Source organism: Papilio polytes, unplaced genomic scaffold (assembly GCF_000836215.1).
Source record: "Papilio polytes unplaced genomic scaffold, Ppol_1.0 DF824102.1, whole genome shotgun sequence".
Lineage (NCBI taxonomy): Eukaryota > Metazoa > Arthropoda > Insecta > Lepidoptera > Papilionidae > Papilio > Papilio polytes.
Genome location: NW_013525102.1, coordinates 1,057,786 through 1,074,335, shown reverse-complemented (window position 1 = coordinate 1,074,335; position 16,550 = coordinate 1,057,786). Strand labels below are relative to the sequence as shown.

The 16,550-nt window shown below is 32.8% G+C and overlaps 2 protein-coding genes across 2 annotated transcripts in view; one reads left to right on the top strand and one right to left on the bottom strand.

The window, feature by feature from the left end:
- The window catches only part of LOC106099434, a gene marked incomplete at its 3' end in the record, with an annotated part of 32,884 nt that overhangs the window by 10,972 nt on the left and 5,362 nt on the right, over positions 1–16,550 (top strand). The gene's annotated exons all lie outside the window — the stretch shown is intronic.
- The window catches only part of LOC106099722 (hydrocephalus-inducing protein-like), a 27,551-nt gene extending 11,001 nt beyond the window's left edge, over positions 1–16,550 (bottom strand). The window contains exons 1-47 of the mRNA XM_013278348.1: positions 16,418–16,550; positions 15,936–16,154; positions 15,646–15,844; positions 15,204–15,342; positions 14,950–15,074; positions 14,691–14,873; positions 14,367–14,575; positions 13,885–14,122; positions 13,389–13,593; positions 13,103–13,170; positions 12,645–12,865; positions 12,071–12,304; positions 11,838–11,956; positions 11,332–11,518; positions 11,019–11,168; positions 10,511–10,704; positions 10,140–10,405; positions 9,583–10,025; positions 9,180–9,365; positions 8,975–9,035; positions 8,130–8,902; positions 7,837–8,007; positions 7,536–7,718; positions 7,186–7,395; positions 6,961–7,100; positions 6,643–6,784; positions 6,357–6,574; positions 5,787–5,936; positions 5,657–5,716; positions 5,428–5,510; positions 4,956–5,090; positions 4,647–4,853; positions 4,264–4,445; positions 3,905–4,137; positions 3,644–3,805; positions 3,496–3,536; positions 3,348–3,425; positions 3,033–3,232; positions 2,656–2,910; positions 2,353–2,463; positions 2,145–2,268; positions 1,742–1,907; positions 1,482–1,613; positions 1,168–1,291; positions 927–1,095; positions 587–813; positions 100–299 (exon numbers count right to left, since the gene is read on the bottom strand). Coding sequence (XP_013133802.1) covers positions 100–299; positions 587–813; positions 927–1,095; positions 1,168–1,291; positions 1,482–1,613; positions 1,742–1,907; positions 2,145–2,268; positions 2,353–2,463; positions 2,656–2,910; positions 3,033–3,232; positions 3,348–3,425; positions 3,496–3,536; positions 3,644–3,805; positions 3,905–4,137; positions 4,264–4,445; positions 4,647–4,853; positions 4,956–5,090; positions 5,428–5,510; positions 5,657–5,716; positions 5,787–5,936; positions 6,357–6,574; positions 6,643–6,784; positions 6,961–7,100; positions 7,186–7,395; positions 7,536–7,718; positions 7,837–8,007; positions 8,130–8,902; positions 8,975–9,035; positions 9,180–9,365; positions 9,583–10,025; positions 10,140–10,405; positions 10,511–10,704; positions 11,019–11,168; positions 11,332–11,518; positions 11,838–11,956; positions 12,071–12,304; positions 12,645–12,865; positions 13,103–13,170; positions 13,389–13,593; positions 13,885–14,122; positions 14,367–14,575; positions 14,691–14,873; positions 14,950–15,074; positions 15,204–15,342; positions 15,646–15,844; positions 15,936–16,154; positions 16,418–16,513 — 8,618 coding nt within the window. The 5' untranslated portion in view covers positions 16,514–16,550. The remainder of the gene's footprint in view (positions 1–99; positions 300–586; positions 814–926; positions 1,096–1,167; positions 1,292–1,481; positions 1,614–1,741; positions 1,908–2,144; positions 2,269–2,352; positions 2,464–2,655; positions 2,911–3,032; positions 3,233–3,347; positions 3,426–3,495; positions 3,537–3,643; positions 3,806–3,904; positions 4,138–4,263; positions 4,446–4,646; positions 4,854–4,955; positions 5,091–5,427; positions 5,511–5,656; positions 5,717–5,786; positions 5,937–6,356; positions 6,575–6,642; positions 6,785–6,960; positions 7,101–7,185; positions 7,396–7,535; positions 7,719–7,836; positions 8,008–8,129; positions 8,903–8,974; positions 9,036–9,179; positions 9,366–9,582; positions 10,026–10,139; positions 10,406–10,510; positions 10,705–11,018; positions 11,169–11,331; positions 11,519–11,837; positions 11,957–12,070; positions 12,305–12,644; positions 12,866–13,102; positions 13,171–13,388; positions 13,594–13,884; positions 14,123–14,366; positions 14,576–14,690; positions 14,874–14,949; positions 15,075–15,203; positions 15,343–15,645; positions 15,845–15,935; positions 16,155–16,417) is intronic.

Here is a 16,550-nt window from a genome sequence, read left to right as displayed (position 1 = left end):
ATTTAATAGACTAGTCGATAGTTTGAATTATACATAATTCAAATAGCAATAACGTTAAGTATTTCTATATCTTTTATTAGCAACAATCGTACGACTTACTTGTAGAAGATATTGTATTTTCCGCGATTAAATAAATACATTTCACGCGCAACTGTCGAATTGACTTTAACATTTCCAAAATTGAGGAAGCTTTCTGCTGGATTTTCGTAAGCGCAGTCTACCATCACGTCATAGCATTCAGCCGAGAGATATAAGGAATCAACTATCATTGGCTCGCCACGTCCTTCTGCATCATATATCTAAAGAAACACTTGACAGTAAGAAAGTACCAAAAATAAACTTAAATAGTTTTCCAGCAACCCTTTAGTGAAAGTCTGGTCCAAAACGGTCCAACCGTTTCGAAGATTACCCGGAACAAACGCGGCTAGCGGACAGACAGACAGACAAAAAAAATAAATGCGATTTTTGTTGTTAGCAACGCAAATACATCATCTTCCCGAAATCTGGAATTTTCTTTTGATATTACAAACAGACGCTCCAATTTTATTATATGTAGGTATATAGATATAGATTTTCACATACTCACATCTACTGTCAACATTTTGTGTGATATGACTCCCACTCGACAAGCGATGTATGTTACAGGAACAACTTGATTGTCATATCTAGGTATAATACCGGACGTTTGTGATATTATAAAATCTTCCAAGAAATCATCAGCGTTTCTTATTTTCCATTTTATTGGTAAAATGGAATCGTTTTTGACGATAAATCTATCATCTTTGCGACGGTAAAGTAAATGTTTACCATAATCTGCGAAGATTAATAATTGTAAATGTTTATAGTTTTTGGCGTAATAGAGACATTTTACTTTAAAAATGTAAAATAGTGTAAAACGTAACAATACCAATGTAAAGGATACTTACCAATAGTTTTGGTGCTTGGTAAAACTTCAACTATCGGTACAACTCCGCTGCAAGCTATATTCACCGTCACGATCTCCGGATTGTTTTTGACACAAAACATGAGAACGTTCTTATGCTCACCCACCTCCGCCGGCGCAGCTGATATTGTTAATTTCCCTCGACTCTCCGGCTAAGAAACATTGTTTTTAGTACTACGATATTTTTTTTAGTTTAACTATAACTTGTTAATTGTATAATTTACCTCCAACGTTAAGCGGCGCTGATCAAAGAGGAAAACATCAGTTTCCCCTAGAAATTCCACCTCAACGAAAGCGGTGATCAAGGAAGAATTTTTCAAATCAATTGTATACGTTTCTTCATATATTCTAAACGAAAAAAAGTCAAGGTATACAACATAAAAAACACAAGGCAGCGCCTAAATAGCGTTAAGAAATTAAAAACTTTTTGACTGTGACTTATGACGTCGATAGTTTTATCGGATGAGTGAAATTATAGGTTTTTAAAAGCTAGACAGTTAAAAAATAGTTTAATTTTAAAAGATAACGTAGTATTAACCGATGTGCGCCTGTGAATATTGGACCAAATTGAAATACTTTAGCATCGTCTAAATATGTCACTTTATATATCTTTTCTTCTACTGTTCTTCTTACAAAATCTTTGAACATTTTTTTCGGACGACTGTCCAATCTGCAAAGTTGAACAGACATTTTAAAAATTAAAGAATAACAATAAATATAAGGAAAACTAAAATGCTTTATAATTAAAGTATTATTACGCAGGGATTATAAACTAAAATATTTGGTAAAAGATCTAACCTTGGTACATCACAAATGCCACCAACAGTTATCACTACTTGCGATGCAGGCCATCCTTTGACTTCCACGTATCGTTTTAAATTAAAATTCCCTTCAATCTTTGGGCTAAATGTATATTTACACCTTACTAAATCGCCTGGTTGTAACACAATCCGCTGGTCCCGTTCTAAAATTAAAAAATAAACTGTATAGCACATCATGATACTTCTTAAGGCGCAAACGTAGAATAACGTTAATTTACGTAGCAAATCGGATAGTCGCGTAGCATAATGCGGAGCGTGGCGACACCACTTTGCTGTCTGGTGTATGACAATGGGTCAAAAATTGTCTGTAGAAGTCATAAGAGATGGGATTTTTTATCAGGTTATTTTGCATAACATTAAATTATAACAAGTGAACTAACCGGTTGTAGATTTAACTTTACCCAAAGGTAATGGATAAAATATGTCTATTTCGCTTTTTTCGGTAGAAATTCGTGTCGACGATGTAAACGGTATCTCAGTTGTAGAAGTTTGCGACGAAGTTACCTAAGTATTACAAATTGAGTTGTTCAACTATTAATATTTGAGAATGTATTAGGAGTATTATTATTATTTTGTAATTATTATTACCTTTTTACCACAAGTGCAGTGCCATTTAGATAGTATATTTAAAACATTATCTTGACATAAATCATCTATTATGCTGAGATCATTGATCAGATTGCATTCACATTTTTTTATCTGGAATTAAAATTAATTTAGAGAATAGTCATACTTTATACGTTACTTGATTTGGTATAAATTCTAGTAATGGTACAATAGCCAGTACAGAATAATTCAGACCAATATCTAAGTCAGTAAATTAAAATAAGATAGGACTTATGTATCTTTAAGGACAATTTTGGTAGTTTTTAGTTAATAAGTACGACTTACAGCTAATTCATCTAAATAGCGCCACGCTAGCGATTCCTCGTCATGGATTGTCGGAAAAGATTTTGGAAGTAAAACCGAATATTCCTTTTTCTTGATAGGGTATTTAAGAGTATCGATCTTCTCTTCTTTCCTTAAGGCCTCTATCACAGTTTCGGAGTTAAGGAACATATTTATCAGAGCAAGCTTAGACTCTGAACAAGGGCACATGAGAATTGTCAGTGGAAATCCTCGTCCAGTAAATGATTCTTCTGATGTCTGAAAAATTTGTTAGTTAACTTTTCGGATGAATTTTAACTCCCTTCATCTCATGAACTATTTTTGACCCTTTAGAACTTGACACAAAACTAGTATTAATTTTACAAATTCATTTCAAATACCTGAATCAATACTTCGGATTTCTTTTTTATTTTCTTTTGACTTGAATGTACGATCTGTCCGTTAAGTCCAATGAGCGGATATCCCATGTCACACTGATCCACTATCCAGTTATTTGCAATATTGATCAAACTGTCGTAGACATTTTTATGATATTCATTATATTTAACATTCATTGCCATATATTCGCTATTTGGCTTTGCTGAAATGATAAAATATAATTAAATGCCATTCACGTTAACAGATTTTACTGCATGTTCCACGCAATTCTATAGAAAGTGGGCGTAACGTTTTCGGCAATTTTGAACTTGGTTTACCTTTTACATCTTCCTTTTTCGCTTTCTTTTTTGACTCATCGCCGCTAACAGTTGGTACAAGAGATCTGGCACTACGATCTGTATAATATTTTATTATATTAAAATGAGGAAGATTTGTCATTGCATATTAATATACAGTAAAACTAACCTTTTCCATCCCTGTCTCTCTTCGTAATGTCATCTGAGGTTCTGTAATTAAATGATTAATGTTAAATAATTAAAATTATCAGCGATAAGGTTTCATGGACAAAACTTCGGATCTGACATACTGCAGTGTATTTTTAAATTCAAATTACCCTTTCCTTGACAGATACTTCTTACGTCTTTCTGCCAAGCCATAGGAAATGAATACAGATTTTAACTCAGGATTCGAGTTCTCGTATTCTTCGCAACTCATATCTTCAAATTCCTCCACTATTGCTTTTATTTCATCTTCAGTATATACCTTTGGGATATTTCTAGAACATTACATAATTATTTTTAATCCTCATTAAATGAACAATTGTATTAATAAAATTTACTTTATAAAAGTTAGGTGCTCTAATATTTCAACTCACTCTTCCAATAAATCTTCCTCTTTTTGCGAATCTTCGAATAATTGAGCCCATTTAGTGAAGCTAGAGTGACACAAGACCAAGTGTATATCCGCTATCGAAGATTTGCATTTAAGAACTGTCGTGAGTACAACAGGAGGACTTTTGAATATGAAACTAGTTAGTGAATCAATAACAAAACCTCGATTGTATTTGGGTTGATCAAAGTAGTCTGTCATTAGGTCTTGAATTAATTCCTGCAAAATATGAGTTTCATTATTACAAGCCAAAACAAGTTTCTAACTTTTCCATGATTTAGCCTCCTGGCTCAATATCGTCTAAACAAGAAACGGTGACATGATAATGAATAGTAAACATAGTACCAAATTAAACATCGTCGTAGATCCCATGGCGTCCAGTAAAGTTTGCGATACAAAAGACGAGGCTGATCTCTTCTTCTTTTTGTCACTGGCTTTTGATTTTGGAGTTGCGATTGATTTGCTATTTGTTATAACGTCCAGCTTTTTTAATAATGTTTCAAATTCATCACCATCGTCGAACAATTCTATAACAAAAAAATATTAACTGAAACTGTTGTCACATCATAACAAAGTACATTTAATGTGTTTCATATTGCGATTTTATATTAAGCATCTGTAACCATTGTTACATCGAAGAACTACAATAATTACGTTTATGAATCTAGTTAATAAAATAATGAATAAATGAGTACAAAGTGATTATTACAGTAAAAAAATATTTGTACCTTCCAAATCCGCTTCTGTTTCCCCTCCATCTTCTTTCCTCATTCCTATTCTAGAAATATCATACATTTCGTCTATAACTTTAACCAAAATCTCTTTGGCTGCCGAATTGCTGATGCAAAGAGCCTCAACAAAGCACATGTCAACACTTATCGTAGGCAATTTTAGATGTTTTCCCACTGAATATGCAATTTCTTGACATTGCCCCTCTAAAATAAAACCACAATATTAATATATAATTGCGAATATCGTTTAGTTGTGACTTGAAAACGACTCTCAGGTGTCGGTTTCAAGGTGGACAGTAAATTTACCTTCGGCTGGAGAACCGTGAAAGAAAACAATTAGACCTTTAGTCTGTCTTTCACTTTGTGTATCTTTGTATGTATTCTCGTGTAAACACTCCTGTAGTGGATCAATTTTATTTTCTTTCATTAAACGTAGCTCGTCTGAAACAAAATTATCATGAACAGTTTAATTCAATTTCAAGGTGATGATTTCTATCTGTCTCTCTAATGAATCATTTTTTTTGTTACTGTAAAGGCCCGAACTTTGGTGATTCCTAAGATTTACCAGTAAGATCTATCAACTACCTACAATAAAAATCATAAAAGATTGGTGATTTTTGTTAATTTGAGTATTTTCAACCATTGGTAAATTAAAAGTTTTTTTTAATAAATGTAAATGTTGATAAATATACGAATGACAATGTATTTTATAAATGTAAAATGATGTTTTATAAAACTTATCATACATTAAGCTAAAATAATATATAACTATACGAACCTGCCATTATTTCAGCTTCGGTTCTTTGTCGTTTTGGCGATGGTTCGAGTGATCGAGGTGTTTTTTTAGGACTTTTTATTTTTCTAAACGGAAAGAAAATGTAAAATATCGTTATTAATTTATTTTAACTACTATTTAATATTTATAATAAATAAACAAAAATAATACTTATATTGGTTGTAGGATAGGGAATTATTTAAGTTCGATATTGGATAAAAATAAAATGTACTTAGTCGATGCTGCTCTGACTGCGGCCGATTTGGTACCCGCAGCTTCCTCGTCTAGATATCTGAAAATTATTTTTAGTTACAATGTAAATCATTACCAAAAAATAATGTGGTTGTTTAATTTAATATTACTTTTTCACATGTTCTTTGACTTTCTTATAGAAGTTAATTATTTCATAAGGCAATTCAGTGCCGGGTTTCATTGCGGGAACTAGCATCTCTTCCGGTTTGTTGTAATATCTTTCTAACATCTGATAAACTTCCTCTTCTTCTCGCCATTTTCTAGAAATGTATAATCATAAAACAATACTCATATAGCTAATAATTTACTTTTATACTTTTATTTTATTTTACTTTTACGTATGAAATTGTTCTTGCATGGCAAGTAGCTGTTCATGTTAAAACCTATTCCTGTCTTATTGCGTCATATTAATCCTGGTCGAAGAGGATTGCGTGAAAGGTGACATGATCAAGAAGGGAGTGTTTACTGAAATGACGTATAATAAAGTTATGTGGACGACAAAAACCCGTTGCGCCGACCCTCTGGGAGTAATATAAGGAGGAAGTGCTTTTTATGGTCGGCACTGAACGTTTCTGGCTTAAAAGCCAAAATTAAACTTCGTCTCAGATTCCGTCTCTATAGCTTATAGCTAAACACAATCTGTACATCTTTTCTTAAGAACTATTTTATTATTTACTCACGTATCGCTATGAGCTATAATAAGTTCTATAGGGAACGGACAAGGATTGGTGAGTCCAAAAAAATGTTCTGTAGTTTCAGCCCACGGTAAAGTCGGTGGGAAACTTATGTTCGGTCCAATGATATGCACTTGCGGCATCACCCCATTGCCTATGAAAGGTATAGTCATACGTTTTGGATTCATATGGAATCTAAATATTATTAAACCTTCGTATGTCATCTGAAATATAAAATTTACTTCATTTTCAACCAGAAAATTCACTTTACTAAATATGTAGACTTAAAAACCTCCACTGTCGGCTTGAAAGCAATGCTAAACCAATCGCTCTCTCCGGGTTCATATTTTCCCGAACTGTCCAGTATCGTTATGGGATTGATGCCGGGGCTTTTGAGCTTCAATGTTGCGTACCATATACATACAGGCTTTCCTCTGTTGTAAATAAAAACTTATTTTATATCATGTTATTTGTAATACGAAGTATCCTTCAGTGAACGTATTAATTTCAGAAATAGACTTTGGTATTGATAAAATCAATAACGATATTAACTAATACTTTAGTTATAAAAATTAGGAATCGTTTACAAATAAAATTAATTCCAACTTACACATTTTTCAAAGGTATTGAATAAATAACTTTATTGCCACATTTAACAGAACCAAAATCAACTGATTGAATACTGGATACCAAATAAGGAACTGCGCATAGAGCCTTAAATTTAACTGGAATCGTGACGCCATACGGTACCTACAATAAAAGACATTTGTTGCATCTTTACCAAAAAAACAGTTATAAGAATAATGCTATAGAAATTAAATGTAAGATATTTCACCTCTAAATTAATTGAAACTTCAACATTCTGTTCCGGTTCGGGAAAATTCTCACTGTCAGAGTTAAATGTTATATCAATATGGCCGACTTCGCCCGGACTCAATTTTCCACATAGTTTTAAAATTAACCAATCAGGAACAACTGTGTTCTTGCTCAGATGCAGTTTGGTGACCAACGGCCCGTAGTTAAACACTTCAATAGTGTAGTCAACCTGGTAATGTCACATACAAGAAAGCAAATCAATATTTGGATTCTATTCTTAATCAAAATTGTAAATGTGTTAAACTGAAATCTAGTTAATAAAAATGGATACTACAAATTACATTAATATTATCGTAACGTGAACCTTACCGTACATCCAGTAATAACTACACCGTAATCTATTATATAGGGAACAGTATTAAATCCCGCGATCGGCCTTGTTTTACTAGAAGTGGAATGCGTGGCGACTATTTCTGGATGCAACTTTAGATAATTCATTACTAATATCCTTTCTATTCCCATTTCTATATCCATTACAGATGGATACGCGTCCTGGAATTGTACAGATTTTTTATAATCTGAACATAGTAAGTGAAAACTGCAGCGTCGTCTCTTCGCATATTAGAACCTTAGCTGTAAAGTATTAAAAGATTCACGATTTCTAACTAACCAATACAGAGCACAAATGCCAGTCTGTTGTAAATATTGGATCTTCAAAACATCTTTCAACTAACGGTGAGTTTAAATGTTCTGATACATGTTTCTTAAACATTGCATTCAAAGATTCAAGATATCTGTCTGTCAACGTGGCGATTGCGAAGTAACCCAGCTCGGGATCAGCCTAAAATCACACAAACTACGTTACTTACTGCTCTAAAATGAACTTTGCTAATAGAGCATTATTGGTGAGAAAAGAAGAGTAAATACTGATAGATAATTGTATACATTCACTGTAATACTAACTTCACTTAAATAGGGTCTCGGTATTGACAAATAAACTTGAGGTATCACTCCCCAACCGTATACTTTTATTGGAATCACAGGCAAATGTCCGATTTCCAATAAAAACTGTCTCTTAAAATATCCCAGTACTCCAGGTCTCGTGTAAACTTTTATATCGGTCGTTTCTTCAGACTGTAATAACTTATCAGCGGGAATAATATCCAAAATCGTTCCGTATAAATCATTTTCGAATTTCGGCTCATTCAAATAAGTTCTAAATTCAAAAGGTAAAAGAGCTTTATTTATAATACGCAAATATTCAAATGCGTTCTCATGGAATGATCTTATTTTCATATTTATTTTTGTAGTACTGAGAGTGTACATCAGATACGACGATTGTCCAGTCACGGTTATGTATTCTGTCGGTCCTCCGAGGACTTGGCATTCTATTATACCTCTGACGTTCATGTTGATTCTCGGTCGAAACATCACATTTATATACTGTACTTCATTTGGCTTCAATTTACCTCTATGAGGTATTAATATCAACAAACTGTTAAAGAGATCACCTTCAACCTCTGTTGTCTCAGGGAATTTGTGTAACCATTTAAACTTCGGTTCAAATTGATCATCTATCATTGGCAAAGCCACTTTCAGAACTGTATTTTTTAATTTCATATTGAGTTTTGACTCTGGTTCTATTTCTATTGTTGTGGCAGTTGAACTGTTGGTATTAATCATTTTATAAGACAATAGATCGCCTCGATAAGGTGCGACTGTACTGGACAATGCGGCTGAAATCGAAAAGTTATTAATGAAATACAAATAATCATACAAATACTTAACGGGTCATGTTTCATACTCACGACTATGTTCAGGTTTTATCGGTATACCGTCAATTTCTTGTAAATTAGGTCCAGACATAGTCTAAAAAAGATGTTTTTACCATGTTAAAATTTTATTCACATTTCAGAGGGATGACGTTAGACAAAATGTTAATAAGTTTGTCGATATCCTAAATTATGATTTAAATGATGATTAAATAATGATGAAAAAGAAATTGAGACTTACGGATGCAATCGGTGATATTAAGATCTTTCTCCAACTCAGCTGGTAACAAGCAATGAGTGGGGTGACGTTTTGTATTTTTATAGACTTTCCTTCAATATCATCATTTAGTAGACATTGAAAATCAATCCTCGGTGTTAACACAAGTATGTTAGGGAAATTTATTTTTCCGATAACTTTTACGGAATCCTGTAATATTTTTATCTATTTTAGCAATAGTTCATTCTCAAATACAAGATATTAAAAATTAGTTCGTGAGCCAGGAAACTGTTCTGCACTAAATGGGACAATAACTGTTTCCTCATCGACAATTCAGTCATATAACGATGTTCATAGCTGTTATGTATTAAGAGGTGTTATACATTTCATTTGTTTTATACGACAAAGAAATTATCCATAGTTTAACCTTGTTCTTATGACCCTTAAATTTTATTTTGATAGCATCACTATAGATGCGAGCCTTCAAAGACGTGTGTTTCGTTGTGTCGAATAAAGCTTGTACTTTCATCATTTCTTGGTCCTCCAAGTGTTCCTCAATAATATGAGTCAAGTTGAAAATACGTTTTATCTTGTGAATGTCTTCAAAAAACTGCAAGCTCCCCTCACGTAATGGATAAACTGGTTGCAGTGTTAAGAAATCTATCAATTTAGTTGATTCTTCCCGATTATTATCAGCTGTTATATTACACAATTTCAAATCGGACTCCGTATAAGTTATGCAGTGACAAAAATCCTCCTCGCCAGGTATAATTTTGTATGAACTCTGCTTTTGTATTAAAGCAAATGGTGGTTTTATAGTAATCTCTAAATCCAACGGCAATGTTGATACATTTTTTATTATGAGAATGTCTGAAAACAACATATATTCATTAGTTTGTATTCATCAATTTGGATCGAATTAATCAATCGAATTCGTTTGTCAACAAATTTCAAATTTCAAGTCAACAATTAACATTTATTTACCTGTTAATCTATAATACTCATTGTAAGGACCATTATCATATTGGAACTCCATTGAAGGCGTAGATATTTCTATTTTAGGATCAACAAACTCTGCGGTAATTTTGCATTCCAGCAATAGTTCCTTCTTGTTAATACCTTCGATGCTGCCCACTAAGTACCATATTTCCTTCACTACGGTCACTTTATGCGAAAGACCAGTTATTGTCAATTCCAACTGTTCACCGGCATTCATCTTAAAAGACCTGGGTTCTAAGTTAAAAAATGCTCTGAAATTAAAAAGAGACTCCTCAAAACATTGAGAAATTTTTTGGTGACTAAAAACAAAAATCAAAAGTTTTTTTTTAAATAATAAGTAAATACGTCATTCATACAGTGCATGTTGCTTGTTTTTCGGCGTCTTGTAATGTTCGCTCCACTCCAAGGCGTGAAGGCGCGTGCCCTTATTTTCCATCATTATTTTACAATTCAACGGGATGCGAGTGAAATGGTGTCCGAGTTCAATCTTGTCTCCCAAGTCTCCTATCACTATGCTCGTACCCACTCCCGTCACTGTCAATGGGACAAACTGAAACGTTGTTGATCAGTTTAATACTTATGTTTTTAGTTTTAATATTTACAATAAAAATTAACACAAACCAAATACACATTTATGCATGCATGATATGCAATTTGAGTAGAACTGGTGTATGTCATATTACTCATTCAGATTTATAGAAAATCTGGTTTGCCAAGGTCTAAAGATTTAAGAAATTTAATAAATTTAAGTAAAACAATTGCAATATTACTTTTGTTTTTCTGGACTTAGAAGAAAGCGTCAAAAATACACAATTACATGGTAAAAATTTTGCAAGTGGCAAATGTTGAATGCCTATTACTCACGATATCTTTCGTATCTTCCAATTGTATGACAACTTTATTGTTATAGGTTTCTGCATCCACCAGAGTCAAACTCACTGTCAGATTAATCTCTGATTCTTCCTCCACAACGCCTTCTTCGGGTTCTATTTGCCATTTATTCTCGCGGTTAAACTAGAAAACAGTTTAAATATTAAAAAGAAATCTAACTTCTTATAAATCCCTTCTAAAAAATTACTTCCTAATTTTAGAGAAAATTTATGATCAACATAAGATCGACTCATGTTTTCTAAAAATTGTTCAGATTTACGTATTCAGTTAGTTCAAGAATACCTACCCAATACGTCCTAAAATTCACTTTAACTGGCGAATCGTTGCATAGTATTAAAGTTTTTTGTGATTTCTTTAACAATTTCACTTGGCCCCAGTGCAGGAACGTCGGACTGCAAGTTACTATCGGACTGACTCCGTAACCAGTTACAAAACATATTTGTATCGGGTCTGGTACACCGAAAAGACGTAACCTGGTCAAATTAAAAAGAATAACACATTTTTAAAATTACTACAATTTGACCTTGAACGAACTAAAGCCAAGTTTACAATACATAGGTGTTCCAATTCATTTTAATACAGTTAAATATTACCAGTAGATATTACATGCAACAGATGTAAACAAATAATCCAGAAACAAAACTATTAATAAACAGCAGTGCAACATCGCTAAAACTATTCCACCTAGACCTCTTTTCGTTATGTTTTATGGTGTATTTTTAAAGAATTCTGTTAAATGGGTTAACTGAAAATGATTTGAACTGTTACAGTAAAAATAGCAAGCGAACTAACCGTAGAGGAAATTCATGGGAACCGAGAGCAGTAGCCGTTGTCGTAAGCTTGAAACATGTTGTGCTGTTTGGTTCTATATAACCTTCTTTTACATCAATAATAACATTAAATATTGATTCCTAAAACATAACATAGTAACTATGAGTAGTACAAGATTTGCAAAAAATAATTAAAGTAACAAAAAAAATATTTGATCATGAAACGTTACAGTAGGCTCTTACTAAATCACTTACCTCAGGTTCTTCCACAACAAAGTACCCTAGGAAATTATTAGATTGTATGTTTACATCATTAACATAAGGGAAGCCTCTGAAACACGCTCTCAGGTGTAAATCAGGTGCGGGTATAATCTGCGGCACCATAGCATTGTACGTCACTGGCAACACTATCGGTCTCTTGTCAGACTTCTCAAATTCCAACTCGAATGATGTACTATTGTTTCTTATTAAATTTGCCGTCAGCGTGATCTAATAAGATAGTGATTTAAATGATCGGCAGACGATCATTGAAACGAATCTTAAATACTTCACATCGTAAGTGCTGCTTATAATCTGTCAGCAAGATTTTAATAAAATTCGGAGTTGGAGAATATAGGAGAATAAAGCGTGGCCTTATCATTTAACACCCTCTTAATTATGAAGCCCTTATATTTATGAAGTTTCAATATTCCTCCTTGACAATCCCAAAATATGAACAGTCGCAAGAAGTTTGAGTACAGTTCTAGAATTTCGTAACAATTTTTTTTAAAAAAGTGGTTAATTCTAAACATTTAAATTATGCGCAAGATTAAATACTTTAATTTCATACCTTGACAGTAAAAATAGATTCGGGGTCAATAATTATTTTCTTGGGTTCGATTTTAAATTCTTGCGGCATTGTTGGCAACTCCGGTTTAGAGATGTCATTTACAGCGTAATCTGTCAACGTGATGCTCCTGATTTCCAAGCCGTCTGATGGTATGGAAACAGTACCCGAAACCAGTACATTGGATTCATTTATTATGTCCAGTAATAGTGTTTTAGGAACACCTGAAATGAAAAAAAATGTTAAGAAGTTGAACTAAAACCTTAATAAATTTGATTAATACCCGGTTTCCAAGCTACTTTTAACAATTCGTTAGTGTTTTTAATTCGATAACTACATGCAATGCGTTTCAGATCTATATAACTTCCATTTTACTGCGTTGAATCATAAGTCACTAATGAATCACTGGGTAATGATAATATAAATGAAAACTTCAGGAATCCGGCATAAATTAACTTTACCTAAACTCACGTCACCAAAGTCCAACGAAGGCACACTGAATTTTATTGACGGATAGATAACGGTACCTCTGTAAAATGTCAGTCATATTAAACTAAGAAATATTTTTACAGTTACATACAACAGTTAAAGCTCAAGGCAATGAAGAAACATAAAAAAATACTATAACAGAATCTTTTTTGTTATGGCTAAGGGTCTATTTAATAATAGATTTGAACAAGCCATAGAGTGGCAGTTAATGTTCAGTATTTACTAAAAATAGTGTTCAATAATTAAAGTGTTTCTTACTTTAAATAGACTTTTAGTTTAACGTCCGTGTCGCGTATGACAAAATTAATCTCTTCGAAGAATGGACCAGGGTTAGAATTAAAGAAGGAAACAACAAAAATGTCCTTTTCACCGGGTCTCAAACACCTGTACTCCGGAGTACACGTTATTTTGCTTCCGAAAAGTGTTACTACATCTTTGTATGCAATAACACCATTTATATGACCTATTTAAAATTAAATTTAGTTTTATTAATATTATAAATGCGAAAGTTTGGATGGGTGGATGAATGTTTGTTAGAGTTTGTAGCCTAAACAGCTGAACAAATCTCGATGAAATTCTGACATATGTAGAGGATAGCCTAGAAGTGGGCATAGACTTACAGGTACGATATAAATATTCGCTTTGTAATAACAATGTTCTCTACTCTCTCTACTAATACTCTCATTTTACTAAAAACAATGAAATAAAACTCGTGCTAGCTGAAATTTAAATATGTACGATTTAGAAAACGAACCTTTATTAATTGCAATTATTTCATAATTATAAAGTATATTGATATAAACTGAACTCATATCGAGAGTTTCGAGATTCAGATGTATGTTGGGCGGCAATGCTGTGCCGGTTAATTTCAACATAACTCTATCACTAACTCCATCTATATCTAGATAAACTAACGCGTCCAGATCTCCTATTTGTTTGGGCGCGAACGTTATAACTATTTCTGTCGTTTTATTTGGCCACAGCTGACCTTTCTGTAATATAAAAAAATATATTAAACATGCATATTGAAAAGAGATGGGAATAAGTGGTTTAATGAAAGAAAGAAACATGTAAAAGTGATATATCTTCTCCTCTGTCCATAAAGTTAGGCGACACATTCAACATATCTACAAACAAGGTAGGCAACATATCTAAAAACTTGTTGCAGATGTCTACTGACAATGGTAACTTGCTCGTTGGTCACCTTATAAAAAGAATAAAAACGATCCCACTTACGATAGGTGACATTGAGAAATGAGTATTCTGAAATAATAAAGTTTCATCTGCGACAAGAGCTTGTATCTCATCATAGAATATCCTGGTGTAAACTCTCTCGTGCTCGGCGCTGGTCAGCACATCGTAGCGGACTAACTTCGCACATTTAGCGGCCTCACTCTCCTTCATATTGTAGAACACGGTCGCAAGTTTGATTTTGTCTTTGAAATCTGGAAACGTGATCAAGACACCATTGTTACATTAATCAAAGAAAAGTTGAAGTCAAAGAAAGTCAAAGTACATATGTGAAAAACAATTAAAAAGCGCGGAATTCTCCAAACATACCATAGAAAACCGATTCATTCTTCATGCAAACGTAAGTAAGGACGTAATCAGATTTGTTGGTAATTTTAAACGTTTGTTGTCGCACCATACCGTTGTAGGTATCTGGAAATCTGACAATTTGTTTTTCTAATACTACGTTCACAGTATGCGCTGTACCGGATACTGCTATCTTAAATATTTCTCCTGAAATAAACGACAAAATTAGCAATTACTAATGTTCTACTAAAACGTGGAAAAATCATCGTTATATCATTATTACCTGTTTCAAACATCACACGCAATGTGCCTTCTACAATTCCTAAATGCATCGTTTTAAAAGTAACTTTTATTTCAATTTTCTCATTACAGTCAAGATATGCTGATTTCGGTTCTACAGAAAATGGACTGAAACGAACATCAATAAATCAACAAAAGCTTTCACTTAAATTTAACAATATTATAATTCTCAAAGTTCAACTAAAACAATTTCTTTTTTAAATAGAAGCTAATACTTTATAATAATTGTGTTCATACCATTTAGCGTCCAATGTAAATCCGGCTGGTACCGCACCAATGTTACAAACTGTTAGTAAATAACTACTCTCCACCTTCAAAGGGGCTTTAGGAATAACCAGTTCGTCCGGTAAATTGAGGATCGGTTTAGGACCCACAGCTTTTGAAAAAATTAAATTTGATTTATTTACATTTTCGTACATTTGCATAATGTGATAAATCCAACAAAAGTTATTAAAAGAAAAACTACTATGCTAGTTCAGAGATTCCCAAACTTTTCTCGTAGATAACTTTCAAAATTCAACTACTTTCAGTTTAATTTCTGCCAAATTGTATCCCGCCTCTTTCCTCACTCTGCCAGGTATTTCTGTCGCACTTCTAGAATATTTAATCTAACTAGATAAAGTTCTGAGTTAACCAAAAAAACATAATCAAAACTGTTAATATAAGATAGATTGTGTACCTATCAAGGGTAAAACATACTGATCTCTGTCAGTATAAAATACGACTCTATGAACGTAGTCCTCCATTTGTGTGGGTACAAAAGTGACGATATACGCAATGTTCATGCCGGGAGCTAGTCTTGATACAGGCTGATCCTTGTTCAGTTTTATAGAGAAATAAGATGATTCTTTAAACACCATTTTCATATAAGTCGGAGTCTGTAAGGTAATAAAAATTACATTACAAAATCCACCATACATTGAATTATTAAATCATTTGTAAGATGTTTTTAAATATCGTATTACTTACAGTGCTAATATTTTTGACTAAGAATTTCGCAACGACTTTTTCGTTAGGTTTATAGTTTTGGAATATTATAATTCTTGGTGTAAACGACAGTATCACATGCTGTCGTATTTTCCTATCTTTTTCAGTAATGATTATATTATCTATCAAGAAGCTGTTTAAAGTTTGTAATCGTTCAGTTGTGCTCATCCTCATTTCTCTTTCATACACCGATGGTTTAATCTAAAAGAAATGATAACTTGAAAATTAAGTATACAACTTTATTGCTTTGGTCGCAAACAACGATCAAAAATCTTGAAGGTAGTCAACATAACTATTTTTGCAAGATCTTTAAATCGAAGCTGTTACTAATGGCATCAGTTGAAATTATTATCAGATGTAGTGTTAACTCTGGCAAGTGTTTTCAAAAGTTTTTATCAGTCTGAGAATATATTCTATGTTTTTCCTCTTTTCATTAAAATAATTATATAATTTAATAAACATACTTCTTCGGATGCTTCCACAACTTTTTTCTTCTCAAGTAAATGAAACAATTCAGGTGTAAAATATCCATTTTGTTTATATTTCCGAAGTATTTCCATGTCGCTTTATACACTTCAAGAATATGTCAATCATTTG